General features: G+C 41.7%; 1 protein-coding gene across 2 annotated transcripts in view; it reads left to right on the forward strand.

Moving 5' to 3' along the window:
* Nucleotides 1-9,542, forward strand: part of Naam (Nicotinamide amidase) — a 30,472-nt gene extending 20,930 nt beyond the window's left edge. For both annotated transcript variants that reach the window (XM_036816778.3, XM_036816777.3), the window contains exons 4-7: nucleotides 6,829-6,933; nucleotides 7,552-7,686; nucleotides 7,771-8,211; nucleotides 8,869-9,542. In XM_036816778.3, the coding sequence (XP_036672673.1) occupies nucleotides 6,829-6,933; nucleotides 7,552-7,686; nucleotides 7,771-8,211; nucleotides 8,869-8,988 (801 nt within the window). In that variant the 3' untranslated portion in view covers nucleotides 8,989-9,542. The remainder of the gene's footprint in view (nucleotides 1-6,828; nucleotides 6,934-7,551; nucleotides 7,687-7,770; nucleotides 8,212-8,868) is intronic.
* Nucleotides 9,543-19,215: the final 9,673 nt, after the last annotated feature.

A 19,215-nucleotide genomic window follows, 5' to 3' on the forward strand; every position in this document is an offset into this window, starting at 1 on the left:
ATCCCCATTACGTATACGCAGTGATGGCAGCTTATGTGTTGCCTGTTGAGTTCTGCCCTCCATTGTCACGCGAAAAATTATTTGCGGAGGGGGGGAGAACGGAATAATCATTTTATTTTTGATATGCCATTTAGCCCCGCCCACAGGCACCGCCTCTTCCGCGTGCACACACCAAATTGTGTAATATTGTATAAAAAATTTATTAACGTATAAAAAGCAGAGCGAATGAAATCTTCCGGCAGCTGATATTGTAATAACGGCAACACTTAAAAAAATGACAGCCCCTAACGAAACCCTACTTAGGCATTCGCAGTTTTTTGCGCGAGAAATGAAATAAATTCGAGGAAAAATGCCGCCCCATAAAATTGACTTTTGTTTGTATTTCCGCATGAATTGCATAAATGGTAATTTTGCAGTTTAATGTTTGTGTGAAGGGGCGGGGAAAATCAGATGGAAGGGAAACGCAGCGCCAAAAAAAAAAAGGAAAAACAACAAACAAGCCGAAAAATTTGCATAATAAACAAATCAACTGACGGACGACTAAAAATGGGGGAATGGGGGATGAGTTTAGCTTAGAATTATGAGGATGAAACTTTGGCACACACAGACACAAATTAAATAAACGCATAAATAGAACATTAACGCCATAAATCATTTGCATCGGTCGCTAAATATTTTGCGGCTCCTGCGGCAGTCTGTTTATAAATATATTTGTGTGGATTTCGGTTCGTTTCGGTTCGGTTTTGGGATTGCACATCGAAATCGATTGAAGTTGCGGGAACGAGAACGGAAACGGAAGTGGAAATGAAAGCAAATTTATGGAAATAATATGACCGATGGCCCATCGAATGATTGCGCGTGTCCAGAATTCATTTGAATGTAAAAGGTATTCCGTCCATTATTTACCCCAATTTTGATTTACACACATAATTCAATATGACGCGCTTACGTTTTGATGTTTTTATTGTGTTTGCATTTGCCCGAAAGTGCGTAATTTATGTGCTTAAATGTGCAGAAAATGCTTTTTCAACCGACTGCAGAGAAAGGTGGTTAAGTTTTTGGGGCTCTCAGTTCCAAGAGAAAGTTGCCCCAAGCGTGAAATGCTGCGGCTTTCACGTTTTTGACGAGGGACCAAACCTGAGTTGGGGTTTCTCTGGTTGGGTTCCTTTTTGCTTCTCTGCCCTGCTTAAAATACTAATTGACAAAGGTGAAAGGACACACGCAGGACACACAGTGTGCTCCTGATAAACTCGCTGGTCTGGCACTTTATTTAATGCGAATCTATTCCTTTTGTCCCCAGCTTCCCTTTGACATTTTCGGCCCTCTCAATTGACTGCGAGAAGCATTCTTTTCATGTACAAGTACATACCATTTTTTCATTTCTGGCTCCTTTGTTCGTAAATATTTCATTTCTTTAAACTGCTTTTATTTCTCGTATAATAAATTTATGGCCACCTTACCTGCTCGTTTGCCTTTGCCTTCGCTCCTTGGTGGAAACACACACACCCACACACGCGGAGGCGGTGGGCTGGGGGCGTGGCAGCCCATATATCATACAAGGCATCATCATATAGTTCATTGAACCCCCTGGCCATAAAGCAACTCAAAAATCTTCAACAGCTTTAAGTGTCTTACAATGTCTACCGTTAATCTTGGCCCCCACTTACAAACACACAGATACGGCACACACACACACAGAGACATGCAGACACTAACACAGTGTCGTTTATAATGTCTTCATTTATGGCACAAAATGTGGCACATTTTTTTGTGCTCAGTTACGCACCAACACCGAAAAAGACACGGCGAATAGTCCTCCATCTCGGCGGGCAGGAATTACAGTGAGTGCCAAAAGTCGCCTCACAACTTCTCTGCTCATCGAGCGGAAAATAATATCGTGCTATAAATTTCGCTCAGTTTTTCCCCATCTCCCCAGCCACTACCCGATTTTTCCAAGCTTAATTTTTGCTGGTCGCTGGCTGCTGGCTGCTGGATTTTCCCCTGGCGGCCGCCTCACCGACTGATGAAAGTTTAACGACCAAAGTTGACACGCTGCGGCGATTATTTAGAAAGTTAATGACTTATAACATACCCCGAAAAAAGTCACCGGAAATGAACAGTGGTGGTGGTGGAGGAAATCAGAAAAAAAGGGGGGGCGGGCGAAAGATGACCGGAGGAGCAAGATTCATTGATTTACTGACCAGTCTGAGAGTTGGTTTTAGTTGATTGGACTTTATTGAAAAATGAGTCGCCATTTCTTAAGCTCTTGAACGGAATCAGCGAAAAAGTGCGATAAATTGCAGGTTAACTAGGACGACCCTATTCATCTTGGCTCAAATGTAAATTTGAAGGAAAAAGAGAGGAGCTGCAATTCGATTTCATAACAGTTGGGTGACCAGTCCTTGTGGCAAAAAGTGTCAGGTTTTTATCAAAGCTAAAAAATGATCACAATTAATCAGCTACCATTTCTATAATTGAACGTTATGATTTTTCAATAAATTTTAATACCGTGCATAATAAAACAATAATTTATATATAGGTTCCACATTAAATTAAAATTATAAGAAGAATATAGTAACTCTAAAAATACATTAAAACTGTGTGTCAGGTTTTTATAAAAGTTAAAAAGTGATCGCAATTAATCAACATTTCTATAATTGAACCTTTTAATTTTTCAATTATTCTAATAACTTTTCATGATAAAAACATTTTGTATAAATGGTTTAAGCATTAAATTAATATACTAGGAACATTATAGGTTCTCCTATAAATCACAATTTTATTCAGAATTCCGCAATAAAGATTAATAACTGTATTTATATTTCATTTGAATTTTCTAAAGTTTTTATTAATTTATTTATTAGTAAGTTAATATTTTAACGGTGCTCTATGTATTTTAACTAATAGTAGTTATATTTTTGTTTAGATTAATATTCCTGATATTTTAAATTAATGTATTTTTTAATTGTTCAACATTTTTCCTGGTTATTTAGTGTTCTGGAATAACCCTTGTATGATTACAAATAAATCTAGGAAAAGGGTTTCCCTCACCCAAACTCCCAAAAATATAGCAAACTTTTGCCTTAATCGAAATCGGCTCAGCCAAAACAATTTCCCCACTATCCATAAGTTGTGTCGGAATGCGAGCCACCTTTATCTGGATAACCCGCCAGTTCTGGGCGCTTATTTATAGTTAGTTTTCAGTTTTCAGTTCTCAGTTCTCAGTTCTTTCGGCGGCTGCAATTCCCACCTACCGGATCCTTAGCCCGGCTGTCTGGCAGCCGCATAAATTGTATAATGTAATTTTCCAGCAACTGTCAGCCCCAGCCCCACTCAGCCCACAAATCCACAGAACTGTCAGGACGATGAGGACTGTCTGCCTATGCCAAATATATCTGTGCATATATCTCTGTATCCCCGGCTATATAGATATATATATATATATATTTGGGGGTTCTCCGGCGACTGGCAGCCACCAACTTATGCAACAATTTCGGAGCGGAAATTGCTTTAGCACCTGCCTCCGCCGCTCCACCCTCCGAAAAAGGTGTACATTTGGGACATGTGTGATGGCAAGTATATATCCACATGTGGGTGTGTCTGGTCTGGTCTGGGCTTCGAGTTCGGCACGTTCGCCTTTTTGGCACATACTTCAATGGCAAGTTGAATTCCATTCGATTCGATTCGTGGCTCGACTCATCTCGTCGTCACTCGTTTAGCTTGGCAACTTTTCTGGCCCAAAAAGCAAAGGAGACACACGAACACTTTGACAGTTTGTCTGCCTGGCTGAGCTGAAGTTGGCCCGGGGAGCCCGATTTGGGATTGGTAACCCCAAAAAACGTCGTCGCTCTGGGTTTTACGGATTTTTGAAATTTATTTCCCACTGAAATTGAGTCGAAACGAAGGACGAAAGTTTCTTGTGTGTGTGGATCTGGTAAAGTTATTCCCATAACTTGTTCCTTTTGTTACGGGTTGAAGTGTAATTTGAATTTAAGATTTTTGCTGTGGTTACCGAAAGGTGCCAAGAACTCCACAACCCCCGTCCCGAAACACCAACCTGTGGTTTTCCCCACCCAACATCTTGCCTTCAATAATTAATTTAACTGTAGCACATTTCGGGGATGGATGTTGGAAGAGAGGTAGCTTCATCAGAGATTCATAGTTTCAACTTTAAATTAAGATGCTGATTTCCGGGGGGCTGTGTGCCATAACAAAGGCCCAGAGGTCAGTTGTTTATATTGGCCAGAAGTTTGGGGATGGGGCGCGTGTTAATTTGCCAAGTTGTGCAGCAGCTCGACGATGATGATGGCCATGATGATGGCCAGTAGCTGGATCTTGGGCAGCATCTGTGCCAGATGGCCCGTAATTGGAAGCCTGGTCCTGATTTCTTGAGGTGAGCTAGGAGCAACTTGATGTGCAAATTGCGGCAGACAACCGGGTTCCGAAGCCTTTTGTGGCTTTAGCCGTGTTTGCCCCCAGTTATTAACTCGGCTCAGCTCCCTGGCTTGTCTAATGTGTCTGTCTTAATTGTTTGGAGTTAGGTTCAAGCCGTAGGCGGGGGTTACTTTTGATTTGTAGTTGAATTAACAAAGGGGACCCGGGCTCTATGGCAACTGAGTGTGATGCGAGATATCGCGCACAACGCGTCGTATGAGAAACTTGCTCGGCAGGAGTTATTGTCGTATTAGCTGCATAGATCCCTATGCCGGGCATTTAATCTTCCCAGGCCTTCCCTGAACCCAAATTACCCAACACTTCCTTTCACTTAGACACTCGGTACTCGGTATCCACCCGACACACACGAACTTGGCTAAATTGATACATTAACTACCTTGATCCGGCTATTATCTGGCTGCAGCTCCGCTTCCCCCTGCTGCAAACTATTCTCAAAATGTTGAGAATGTTCGCCATGTAAATGTAAATCACTTCCTCTCGACTCGGGCTGCTTTCTCCTTTCTCCTGCCGCCTTTCGCCAGCTCACCGCTGTTGGCATCCAAAGTGGTTGCATCCCAGTGGCAACTGCGACTGCCAACATGGTGATAAATCATCAACTGCTTAAGCGCTGTCTCCCCGCTGCCCAGAACACCAGGACTCCAGGACACCAGGACACCAGGACTCCAGTCTCTGGGATCCTTGGCTCACCTGCTTGTGGATCCTTGCAGCTGCAGCTCACGTTCCAGCGCTTTAAGGCATTTAGCTGGATGACATATTTTAAATGCCCTGCCAGCCCAAACAACACAAATCAAAAGGAGCACGGGCACAAGGAGCACGAGGAGCAGGAGCTGCAACTGCGTCTGTGTTTGCCCATAGATCATAATCATTCATAATCAGCGTGCACATAAATAACAAATTAAAAGCGCTTCACTAATTTTAAATATGCTCGAACATAATCAGCTTACTGTGAGCCACAAGGATGCGACAGAGGCGGCAGGAGCTGCAGGATTCGGATGGGTGGGGGGATGGGTGGGGGAACGGGGCTGTTGATGATGCTTTCGCCACTGTTGATGATGCCGCCGCTCCTGCTGCCAGTCAAGATAGCAATGACAACCTAACGAGCTGCTCCCCTCGCCTTCCCTGTGTGTGTGTGCGTCTGTGTTCGGCAGTGCCTGCGCGTGTGTTGGTGCGGTACATTTAGATGCTCTTCAAAAAAGGATACGGTGCACGTCGAAACAAGTTCGGTCATGGGATCTCAAAACATTGTATTCTAAGGGGACTGCAATCATATTTTAAAATCAAGAAATGTTTAAAACTTATGCCTATAATAATAAAATATTTTAAATTTAATTTGTTATATATTTTTTATATTTTAGAATCAAGTTAAATAGTAAGTATTATTGTAGCACCCTCACCATTTATCTTTAGTAATCAAACATCATTTCTCTGTTAAAAGAAACATCTGAAAATGGTTTTGCATTAAAAAACTTTAGGAAATTAAAGTGAAAGGATTAACTCAGAATCCGGTACAGCTACAAATAAATTATATAAAAAAAAAATAAATTAGATATCACCCTATTTTTAAAGTACAGGAAATGCAATTTTTAAGAATCTTTAAAAAATGTTTCACATCTCAATTGTACCTACCTGTAAAATGTTACCTATAAACCAATAACCTGTAATATCAAAAAGTAATCAAAATTATAAAACAATATAAGTTCTTTGCAATGCATAAAATCTAAGCACCTTTTAAGATACATAGATATAATTAAGATATATTGACATTTTTTCAAAGCATTTAAAAGAAAATTCGATCCAGTTTTTTTAAGGAGCAAGCGCATCCATAATTCGTTGTATCTGCAATACCTTTTTCAAGATTTCTATTTTTTCTTATTCCTCCATTTTTTGACTGGCTTTTACTTCATTTAAAACGCATTTTTAACGCTGGGCGGCGAAAAAAGAAACTCATCAGCCGGCGGAGAGCACACACACACGCGCACTCACACTCACACTCGCACTCACACTCAGACAGGCACACTCCGATACACACGCTAATGCAGAGCTCATATATGTATACAAATTTTCTTTTTAGCTTTTCATGTTTGTGCTCTGGGTACTTTGGACCGCCCAGAAAATGCCCCGGCCCCCCCTCAGCCCCACCTCAGCTCACCTTTCACCCCGTACCGCCTTTGTGGCGCCTGCTTCACTTACTTTGCCCATACAATTTTTCTTACAATTTTCTTTCATTTTTCTGTTGTCCCTGCTCCTGTTTTCCTTTCCTCACGTTTTTTTTTTTCGTTTTTCATTTTTTTTATTTCGTGGCTGCTCATGTTTCCCGCTGTAACATTTTCGTGATACTCACCATCTCGTCCTTTTTTTCTTCCTCTCTGGCAGATTGTGCGACCGGTGAACGCGTTCCTCATTGTTGATGTACAAAATGATTTTATAAGTGGTTCCTTGGATATAAGTAATTGCAGTGCACAGCAGCAAGGACACGAGGTGAGCTCCGGAGTCACAAAGGGGGCGGGGGGTGTTATTAGGGGGTGGGGATGTGGGTTTTTGGGCGGTTAACTTGGCAGCAACCTGGCCAGCAGCTTAGCCCCCCGACAGGTGCGGTAAGCGCCAGCGACGACGGAAGGACATAAAAAAGTAAAGCGTAACGAGAAATGAAAATGAAGGGCCCGGCCCCGGGTTCGAGCCAAAGTCATTGCCGCTCCAGATGATGGGGATAAGCCGGTTCGGTTCTGCAGGGAGTGGGTGTGTGTGGAGTTCTGCATGTCAGATACTTGGGGGGATAAGCAGAGAGAGAGGAAGATAGAGCGAGTGCAGAGGCGGAAGCGGATATGCTTTACTTAAGTCGCTTCCGCACTGCGACACACGCCGGAAGTCGTCGGCATCTCCCGTTCTCACTCGCTCTTGCTCTCACTACGCCCCCTGACGCTGCCACGCCCACTCCATTTCCATTTCCATCTGGCAACTGACATGGCTCTGTGGCTGGTACATGAAAATTTGTCAAAATTAATAACACGCACTTCCGTCTCGTCGCTTTATGGACTCCTCTCGAGTTAACTTTGGGTGGAGCTCCTTCTTATCCCAGTCCCCCCTACTTCCCCTCAGATACTGGAGCCCATCAACAAGCTGCTGGATACTGTGGACTTTGATGCCGTCTTCTACTCATTGGACTGGCATCCCAGCGATCACGTTTCATTTATTGATAATGTCAAAATGCGCCCCATGGACGAGTCCTCCTCGGTAAGAAGACGTCGATGGTAATTGAACGGAAGTGCCGGGCACTTAATAGACTTCCCCTTCGTGTATCGCCCCCTTCCCTTTCAGCTGGATTCAGACTCCGCCCAGGTGTTCGATACTGTCATCTTTGCCGGGCCGCCGCCGATGAAGCAGCGCCTGTGGCCCCGCCACTGCGTCCAGGATTCGTGGGGAGCCGAGCTGCACAAGGACCTCAAGGTGGTGGACCACGGCATCAAGGTGTACAAGGGCACCAATCCGGAGGTGGACTCGTACTCGGTGTTCTGGGACAACAAGAAGCTATCGGACACCACGCTGAATGCCCAGCTGAAGATGAAGGGCGCCACGGACATCTATGTGTGCGGCCTGGCCTACGATGTGTGTGTGGGAGCCACCGCCGTGGATGCGCTTTCGGCAGGATACAGGACCATCCTCATCGACGACTGCTGCCGGGGCACCGATGTCCACGACATCGAGCACACCAAGGAGAAGGTCAACACCAGCGATGGCGTCATCGTCCACACCAACGAGGTGAGGCTATAGACTCGGTGATAGAAATTTCCAAATCTAGAAAATACTAAGCCAGATAAGAAACAATTAAAAATTAAACCTACTTTACCCAGGCCCTTACAAATTACCCCATATTAACTTATTCCTAAAACTATCTGATAAGAATTTCTAAAAATATCGTCTTGGGCTTTGATATCTCTTTTAAATGGATTTTTAGGTGTCAAAAAGTATGCAACAAAATTTTTTAGGCTCAGAAGTACAGTGAACTTTTTTAGGGAGATGACTGATTACAACTTGCTGCATACTTTTAGACACTTGAACTTAAAACCCCAGTTACTTGTGTGCCACCCCTATTCAGGACCTTCGTCCAAACAAATTTAAGATTGAACAAAGAAATGTTATGTGATGACTAGACATTGGATAATATGTATATACATTTTTTAAACGTACAATTTGATTTTTATGTAACTTACAACTTTGTTTCATAAAATCATATTTTATTTTGACCTATATATATTTATGGTTTAATAACGAAAACAGTAAATGGTTTAGGATCTTGGAAAAGGGGATGTTTAAGGAATGATTTTCATATGATACCAAGTCTAACATTTGGCTTTCCATAAAAAAATATCCAAATCCATTTAACATTTATTATCTTGTTTTGTATTATTATCTTAGGTCAAGGCAATGGCTGAGGGTCGAGATCGTCGCCCCGAACTGGGCTACAAACTGGCCATGGAGCTGAAGAGTCCCGATTCGGTCCTATCGCAACGCAACGGATTCAGACCCACATACTAAATCCCAAGAGCAACAACACGCTAGGCTTATTTTCATGGATATAAAAAAGACAAAAGGCTTTTACGTAGTCGTCGGTTAGAGCGTTTCGATTAGATTAGATTAGAACACCTGTGAAGTGCCTTCGTAGATTGGCTAGCTTTTGCTAAAAACATTCTAGAATTGGTAAAACTCTTTTTTAAGCCTGTTATCCATGTGGATTTTACATGACATTACAGTACTACTAACAACAATCGTAAACGAAAAGTGCAAAGTTCTTGCCTGCGGAGATAACGAGGTAAATCAAATGGCGTTCAAGTATTACCGAGCTCTCTCTATAAACCCAAGCACCTTTAAATACAATTCCAAGAGCAAAGAAGTACTAAGGGTTCTCAATGTTGTGCGCTGCACCTGTTTGAATTTAATTGATATTATATACAAACAACAAATATATAAGTAGAGATCATTATTTATTTAAAAAAACAAATATAACAACTGCTTCAGTGAGAAATATTGTATGTACTTAAAATCGTTGATATGGAAATAAAAACGGATGGATTTATGAAAGACAAAACGAACTTACGAATGTATCTGATTTACTTAAAAGTAAATGTCATTTGGGTTTATTGTACTTATCAGATTTCAGAGAATATATTCAGTCCCCAGTTGTGTGGAATATCTGTCAAATCAGTGTCCCATTGAAGCCAAGTTCAGATCCCATCGAAGCCATAGATATCCGGCTTACTAGTTCCCATTTTGTCCACACTTTCTGACGGATGAATATATGCGTGTTCTCTTTAAGCGAATTGCAAGTTGAAAGGCAAAAACTTCAAAACAAACCGTATAAATGTCCTGGCCGAAAGTGTGGCACAGACTGTTAAACGTTTTTTCCTTCGTGTGTGTTTTTTCTGGTTTTATTCTCGGAGTTTTCCAGCTCAGGAGGAGCATGAGGAAAACAGAAATAACAATCCATGCAGCGTTTAAAGAAACTTTTCTGTTTTATGTGTCTGTGCTTTTTTCCCTCCCATTCTCTGTCCGGGGCTTTTGTTTTTGACCAAATTTTGGTGTGTGTTTTTTTTAAAGGCCAGGAGTGGGCTGGAGAAAGTTCTCGCCTGTTACTTTTTGAGCAGGCGACTAGAACCAACTTTAAATTTATTAACACCCGGCTACTAAGGCAGGGGCGGAGTGGGCGTGGCATCATTGTGTGGCCAGTGTAAAGTGCAAACTTTTTATTTTCCACATTTCAGCATATTTTTCCATTTGCCAAATGGGCGAGCCGCTGCGAGGGTCCGAGTCTGGCCAAGTTTTATGGTAAGCACTCCCCCCAGAATTCGCCGCCCAGTGAGGTTTTTCCAGCTGGGCTAAGCACTGGCTTTTGGTCTTTTATTTGGATCGGGAACAGAGCCTCAAATCGTTTACCTTTTGTGGCGTCGTCTGCCGTAGACAATGAACTTTAGCTGCGGCTCTAGTTCCCAGATCTAGCCGGCGACTCGGGACCATACTGAGAAAAATGTTGATATAACATATTTTATCAAATTTATGCGAGTTTCTTTGCCTAATGGAAGACAACAATGCAGTTTCGTTCTGCTCTGGTGTGGAAAAGTACAGCATGCGTTTGCCATTTTTATCTCACAAGAACGTGTTCTTTCCTTCACTTTATTATACAATTTTTCCATGACTTTATTTTCTGTTATACCAATTTACATTGGACCTTTGAAGCTACAAATACTGATTAAAGTGTGAGCCTTTCAAATTGAAGTGTTATTTACTTTTTAAAAATACATCCTCAGACGGGTATGAATATAAATCAAATTATTAATGTATTTGTTGGTACCTCTTGTCGGTGACTTTTAGATATATTTTACGATGTTATAAAAATGGAAGGAGAAATTCGCAGATATATTTTTTTCTTCCATCTCCAGAATTTATAATTATCCTGAAGACATAAGAAATAATAGTTATTACTTAAAAAATATATGTTTGAACGAGTGTGGATAAAAACAAATTGGTAATGGATTTACTTATTGATAGTTTTAATGAATACGACAATTCTCTTTTACTTGAGAATTTCTGGATTTTTAAATTGATAAAATAAAATAAAATATATATTAGGTAGTTGTATTCTGAAAAGCTAATATTAAATGAATAGCATTTTTTATCTTTGAATAAATTTTTTGATAAAGTAATTTGTCAGATGCATTATTTATATATATATTTATGGGATATAGTTAACCTTATGGCAGATAGATACTTTGTTTTGATCTCCAGAATTTCCACCCATATTTTCTCACTGTCCACCAAACTTTTGTTGTCATGCCCTGTTGTTCAGGGAACTGTTGTAGCTGGCGGTGGCAATGGAAATGGAAATGGCTATGGTGGCGGTGGTGGTGGCGGCATCTCTTGCGGTCATGCCACTGAAATCCACACGCTGCCAGCTGTCAGCGGCACTGGAAAATGTTCCACTCACACAGTAACAGCAATAGCAGGCAGGCACACACATGCACACGGATGCCAGGGAATACGGGGATTTGGGGATTCGAGGGGGGAAAAAAAGGAAGAATCGCTGATGAAAATTGCTTGCAAGTGGTTTCTGTTTCTGTGTCTCTGGCTCTGACTCTGCCAGCCCTTTTGCCATGTAATGGTCTCTCGTTTTGCTTGTAAAACTTTTGGATTATTGTCAGGCACACATAGGCACATGGGCTGGCCATTTGCCAAGAGGCCGGGACTTGGACACGGCCTGGGGACTACGGACTAAGGACTAAGGACTACGAAGGACTACGGACTACGGAATATGGACACGGACACGGACATGAGCGCTGCGTTCGCGTTTTGCTCTTAACAGCCCGTTCTCGCACATTTTTCTCTTGCACTCTCACTCTATACACAGTGTACCCATCCATCTATCTATCTGGCGCTGCTGCTGCGTAGGCGTCGCCATTTTGTCCATGACCTGGAACTGCAAATTCAACTGTATGCCCCTGTGTGTGTGTGTGTGAGCCAAATGCAGATGAAGCCGGGAAACTCAGAAGCTGGGAAGTCGGAGAGAATACCCATCTGCTGTCTGCAGGCGACTGGCTGACTTGTAGCTCGTACTTGGGCGCTAACCTTGTGAAGGGGGGCGTGAGAAGCCACTATGTTGCGCCCGAGATCTTAATCGCTTCGACAGGGTTACGCCAGGAAAACAAACTGACAGGGCCTCGAGGAGACCTGCCAATGAGATTCTCCACTTTGGGAGTACACCTGACTTCACTGCCTCCCGAGAAACCGCAATCAAATACTGTTATACCTCAATAATGTTGTACTAACATAGCAATAGCTGAATGCCAGCTCAGGGCTATAATATTTCATACAAAGACTTCTATTATTTAATAGTACTCTATCTGTAGTACCAAGAAAACCATTAATAAAACAAATATTATGAAATATATATATAATATTTAAAAATATATAAAGTTTTAAAAATACTTAATGTTGCATTAGAAAACTATCTCACTTATAATTATTAACTCGTCGAGCCATTGTTAAACAAAAAAACCTTTTTTCCACAATTTGGCTGACTCTCAAAAAACTCTGGCCAAATATTTATGGAAAGCTAGAAACAATAAGTTTTGCAAGGAAGATTTAATCGTGTTGTTATTCATAGGAACTAAAATTAATTACTAGCTTACACGATTTCGACGAGCGTATAAAACTTTGGCAAGAAAAAATTTCACTTTTTAACATATTTACCAGGGGAAACACTTAGCTTGAGCTTCACAGAAATTTGAGTTATGAGGTTCAAATTATCACGACAAAACATTATGAATTATAGTCACTATCATCTAAACGCTTATGTTTCAGTTATGCAAATGTACAGATGGATACATATTTCAACCACCAGGAACACAGAGTTTTCATAACAACTTGCTTTAAACAAATATCTTATTAAATTGCAGTTATTGTAGTGAGTTATTTTCGTTTCAAACTTAAACAAACTAAGCTGTCTACAGAATAATATAAGTCATTATCTTCCAAACTCAAACAACAAAATTAGCGCATTGTTGGTTTAACCCCTGAATTTGGAAGCTGTCTTCGCGGAAATGCACCCCTCATGACAACAAAATCAGCTGGCACAACAACTACAGAGGCGATAACAACTAAAACAACAAACTGGCTTAACTGGGAGGGGGGCTGTCTACCCCCTTTTTCCAGGGGCGGGGCGTCAAATTAGTTTTTCAGTTCTGGCTGCCAGCGAAAACCTTATTGAAATTATAATTTATTTATTAACGGCAGCAGTTGGTTGAAGGGCAGGGAAGTGGCGAATAAACTGAAAATGTCAAACCAATTTGCTGCGGAAAATTTCGGTCGCTAATTATATTGGATGGCATGGCCAAAAGTTTTAATTATGAATATGAAAAATGCTGTGCACTCTTGGCTGGCGAAGTGAGTTGTAATTAAATTTTTGCACAGGTAAACGAAGTTTTTCCCCCACGAACTAAGGGGGGAAAATCTTGTGCCCTCGTTGCTGTTATTGTTGTTTTTGGGTTTTCATAACTGATTTAGCGACAAATATGCTGTAGCTGTAGCTGCAGCTGAGCTGGTGGGTGGTGGGCGGTGAAAGTTCCGAGCGCCGTTGAACGGGTCGTATGCGCAATGTTTTCCCGTCTTTCAGCTGGCAGGGGAAATGCAGACGGGAAGTTGCTGCTCCGGTTGCCCCGGCAACTCCTTCGCCATGTTAATTCTAATGCAGTCAAATGAGTTTGCCAAGCTGGCTGACTAGCTGACTGGCTGACTGACTGGCAGAGATAGAAAGTTTCGGGCTCCGTTTGTGCACTTGTGCAGGATGTGATTATGAGGTTTTCATATTACAAATATGTGTGTCACCATCACCCCTTCCAGTTTTCTTGGCAAGTGTGTGGCAATAAAATGCTTTACTGATTTGCAAAGTTTTGTCATTAAGCACACTTGCTGCCGCCGCCATCACTTTGTGCTGATTACAGTTTAGAATTTCACAAATGTTTGCCAGCCAACGTTTCATCTTTTCTCCCCGAATCTGTATCTGTATCTGTCTGTCTGGTTATTTATTTATTTTCTGTTTGTTGGCTAACTTGATTATTTGCCATTTTCCATGCATGACGGCGTGTTAAAATTTGTCGACAGATTTATTTGCGAGACTCGAAAGTGTATGTTGGTAAATACCGATTCGTGAGTGCCACTAAAATCAATCAATCGAAAATGATTTAATTGCTTGTCCGTTGCCATTGTGTGGGATAATTGGCAAAGCGCAGGCATTGATGGGGAAAAGTTTGGAGAAATTCCTCAAAGGCGAGAGAGATGACTAATAAATCAGCCAAATTGATTTGGCCGCTCGCTTTCGAACCCCAAGCTGTAGCCATAAAAATGCAACTTAAATACCGAAAAATGTGCGTGCTTCTTTGGCCATTAGCCAGAGTTAGGAATAAAAAATATAGCCATGCTGGTCGGTCATAAATAGGCCTCGCATATCGGCCCCTTGGGGCCCATGCGTCGTATACGTGATATTTTTTAATTACATTGAAAACGCTTTGTGAGTGCTGCGTGTGGAAAATTCGGTTTTAATTGCCCCACCAGCCAAGGGCTCTGCCCAAAAATTCAATCGGAAAGAGAGGAACTAAAAACTCTTACACCAGCACAGATGGAAGTATCCTTAGGAAAATGAAAATTTAATTAATGCCACCACTAAAAAGCAGAAAAACCAAAACTCGCTGGGGAATGGAATGGGAGGGGAAAACTCTAAACTAATATGGAAAATATTTTGTATTTGCAGCAAAACTTTTGCCACCAGCTGCGACCATCTATAAGAGGATGTGAAAAGGAGAGAATGAGAGTGTGAGAAAGAGAGCAAAGATGTTGCAGAGAGAGAGACGGGTAGCTAGTGCCTGGAGGATTAAGCACACACATGAGATTCAAGCATGTCAGAGCTTAAATGTCACTGTGGGGTCATTAGTATTCAAAGATAAAATATCATCTTAATTTTATTACCATTGTTTTTGGTAGAATCTCACAAGAAAATAACAGGGCAGCTCTATTACTGGTTCATAACTATAGACCTAGTCAAATTGGGACCTGTTCAAAGGTGGTTCCAGAACAGATTGCCTCTTTATCACTAAGGTCAGACCGCACTATTCAATTAAATTCAATGCCCAGTCAAGTTTTGCGGCATTAAAGCCCAAATGGAACGAAATTAGCGCCCAAAGCGGGAGACAAATGAAAAGGCATTTAAAATGTCAACACGACCGCAACATCGTGTGCGAAATGGTCAGAAAAGGTGTGCAGGTATGTGTGGGCCAATGCATGTGCACACGAATAAGTATGCTTATATGCGAGTATGGGTGACCGTATGTTTGTGTGCGAATCTGGATTTTACAACAGCAACAACGACTTTTGCGGTTGCACAAAAGTAAACCAAAGTGACATCGAGTCAAAGGTGAGGGCTAAACGGGTTTTTTGCATGTTCGAGGTTGGGGGTTCGGGGTTCGGGGTTTCAGAGGTCCGGAACGCTTAAATGCTTGACCACGAAAAGGCCATTAGAAAATGGTCGCACATGTGTGTGTGTGTGTGTGTGAGTTCCGGGGTCCAAAAGCCATCTCGGGTGACAGTTGGAAATTAGGCAGAAGCCAACCCGAAAGACAAAAAAAAATATTCCAAAAACTGAAGCCACAAAACGTTTGCCAACACGTGTAAACTTTTGCAAGTTTTTCTTTCAAGGCTGAATGCCCAGGGTGTGTGTTTGTTTCTGGATTTTTGGATGGGATGGACATCTTGTCACAGGGTTGAGGGCGAGTCCCTCACCTTAACCCACCTGAACTCGTTAAACTTTAATTCAAAAACTTTAATATTTTATCACAACATGTTTTCTACTTTCACCTGAAAAGGGATATTTTTAATGACATTCGCCTCAGGGACAGAAGTTCATCTCTTAGGTCTTTCTGTTTGTTTTGCCCGAGCACTTTTATACAAAACATAAATATTGCATGATACATAAAGTAATTCCCCATTCACTTAAGTGGTATTACTTTGTTTTAATGTGATTTCTTGGACCATATGCTCGCATTTTAAGCAACCTTCTTATAAAGACACCTAAATAATTCATGTAAGGCTTACCATTTCGCTTGATTTCTATTCTTTTAATAATGAAACAACAACCACAATTTTTTTAATTTGGTTCTATTTTACTAGTTCTTCTTTTCTTTTCAATACCATTTAAATTTAATCATTTAACATTTACATATATTTCTTTTATTTAATTTTAATAATAATTTTTAATAATTTTATGAATTTTCTTACAGTTTAATGTTAAAGTAAAACTATTTGTTTTATTTTTTAATTCTCCTTTAATCCTTAAATCTTCAAAAAGGTAATAGTTTCATATTCTCTTACGAATGTTCTGTGTAATACTTCTGATGTAAGATTTTGAAGACACTTTTGAAAAAGTGGAAATCTAGCCTCCATTAATCCTTACCATTTTTGAATGAGTATATTTTTAATTGCAGCTATTTTTGATGTTAAATGCACAATATTTAAGGCAAACCTCAGCCCGCTGACAAACGAATTGTAATTTGCCACTGCAGACCCAAGAAACCCACAGAGTCACGCTCTGGTTCCCACCTCTAACAACAGTGCACACACCTGGATTCCCGGGTATAGGTTCACCAAAGCTATAATCTCCTGCCGCATTGCCGTTGAATGTGTAATAAAGCACATGACTTTGGTCTTTTATGGTTTGGCCGTGTTAAATTTGGCCGCAGCTCACCTTGAACCCGGGTAACAATGACCAAAGTAAACCCTGATTGTCCGTTGACGTGGATGTGGATGGAAAGGGGGTCCTGGTTCGCCGTGCTCTTTGCTCTTTGCTCGGCCACAACGACAACAATGTGCAACAATTAAATGTCAAACAGGAGCTTTTGATGGACGCTTAAAATCACTGCATCTGTCAGCTGACACTGAAGCCGGCTTCGTTTTGTGGCCATCCTGGAACAGAGGTGGGTGTGCAATCTGGGGTTCGTGGGGTTCGTGGGCTTGGGGGAAGTACAAGTCACGGAACGGTCACACAGGCACATCCACGCCCACATCCTCACAAAGGCAGCCACACATGACGGCGGAGCAGGTGCTCATAGCGTTTAAAATGTACACCCATAAACAAAAGTGCAAACAAAGCCATAAACAAGAGGAGGACTTCAGAGCAGGTGGCACAGAGGTGGGCTTGCAGGGGGGTTGGTAGTGGCAGGCGGGTCCAAGCCTTCACCCCGTCCATGTGCAGGGTCCTTTGCCAGGACCCGCCGATGTCGTTCGTTAGTTTTTCCTGCCTGAAAGTGTGCATGTTACACTGGCTTGGGGCGTGGCCAAAACTAATTTTATTCAAAGTTGATTTTGCAAATCAGATTTTGGGATATGTTAGGGTAAAGGGTTGAATGGAAACTTTAAAATATTTGAAATACCTGTTTAAGCTTACTTAAAAATAAAGCTTTTCATAGTGTTTTACCATGCATTTTTGGCTTGCAACTAAAGATACTTTTTTGAATGATTATAATAAAAGTCAGTTGGATCTTCAGATGCCATAAAAATCTTTAGTATTTTGAAATCTCTTTAAATGTCATTTTGGATGCCTAAAAGTATGCAGTGAATAAATAAATAATACTAATAAATACTACTGAGTTTTAAAAATATTGTTGCCTACTTTTATACACCTGAACTGACTATAAAAGTGATTTGATAGCCCTGTTAATAAAATCCCATAAAATCCAGATTCAAAATCAAAATCAATCGTAATAGACAGTTATTAAAATGCCCACAGGCGTGGTCATAAAAACTAATCACTATCAAATCATAATTAGTGGCAGTAACTAATATTTCGTAATTTGTGTTTCAAATGAAATTTGATAGTTTTCCGCCAGCCGGAGGGCACTGTGCTCGTAAACATCGCTGGCTGCCAGCGAGCGACATTGAATGTCTGGGCCGACAGCAACCCCTTTTGGGTTCCCGCACCTCCTTGACCCCCCTCCATGTCGCGCCACTGCACTCCCTTCCGGTCGCTGGTCGCTGTTTCTGCTACGCTCCGCTCACAGTTTGTTAGCTTTGCTTTGTGAGGGGCTTCTGTTGCCGGTTCGCAGGGTACCAGCGACCATGGTTTTCATGGGAGTCGCTCAAGAGGGGATCGAGGAGCAGGAGCAGGAGCAGGAGGTGTCCTCCAGGATACCAAGCTGGAGCTGGAGCAACCGAAGGCAAAGGGCCGCCTGTCAGCGTTTTCTGTGCTGCGCTTTGTTTTTAATACATGTACGTGGTGGCATCGTTTATTATTATTTTTTGTGTAGCCAGCGAAGGGAGCGAAACGAAGTGAAGGACATCCCTGCGTATACGTAATGTTCAATGCACGGGGAGGTATGTGTGTGTGCGCATACATAACCCATGGGTCCATGTCACGCACACATTAGAAGGTAAACACGCGTTTCGCCACACGATGCATAAACATTTGGACATTCCATTCGCCCCAGCAATTCGGCGAGGAGAATCGCAAGGACCTGCGTGTGCGGCATCGTTGGGTTACGAACTAAATTAAATTTTTACATCAACATTTGCGCTTCATTAGAGATGGGGAAAATGGTTGGTTAGATGGTTGGTGGAGGACGCATATGTGTGGGACAATGCCAAGTGTTGCTCGTCGAGGGCCCGTTGGGAGTGCCAGAATGGCCCCATGGATTGGGCTAAGCAGTCCCGGGAACAGACAAATGAGTTGCGAGTGTTATTGGTGGGCAAAATGGCAAAGCAAACTCACTAAATTAGCCCAGGGCCTTCCGGGCAGCAGGGAATGGGTATGGGGGAATGGGGTTCGGGATGGGGAATGGCCAAAGGATGCTGGCCAGACAGAATGTTGAACTTATCGCAGGCATAACGATTCAATTGATGGACCAGTGGAATTGATAGTCGGCCAGATAATTGGATAGAGTTCGATGTGAGTGTCGGCGAGGTGGGCACTGCGAGGAAAATAGGCCAAGGATGGGGTAAGGGGAATATAGTAATATTAAAGGCTCAATTTTACCTTTACATTAACAGAAAATGTATGCTAAAGGTGCCTAGTTAGCAAAGAATTTAAACTTAAGCATGAATCGAATTGAAAATAGGGACAACCGAGAGAATATGTAATAAAAAACACCTCGGAACAATTTCAATAAGGAAGTAACACTATCTAATTTGAAACAGCCACCAAGACATAACTATAAATTTAGAAACACCCGG

This window comes from Drosophila suzukii, chromosome 3 (assembly GCF_043229965.1).
Source record: "Drosophila suzukii chromosome 3, CBGP_Dsuzu_IsoJpt1.0, whole genome shotgun sequence".
NCBI classification, from domain to species: domain Eukaryota; kingdom Metazoa; phylum Arthropoda; class Insecta; order Diptera; family Drosophilidae; genus Drosophila; species Drosophila suzukii.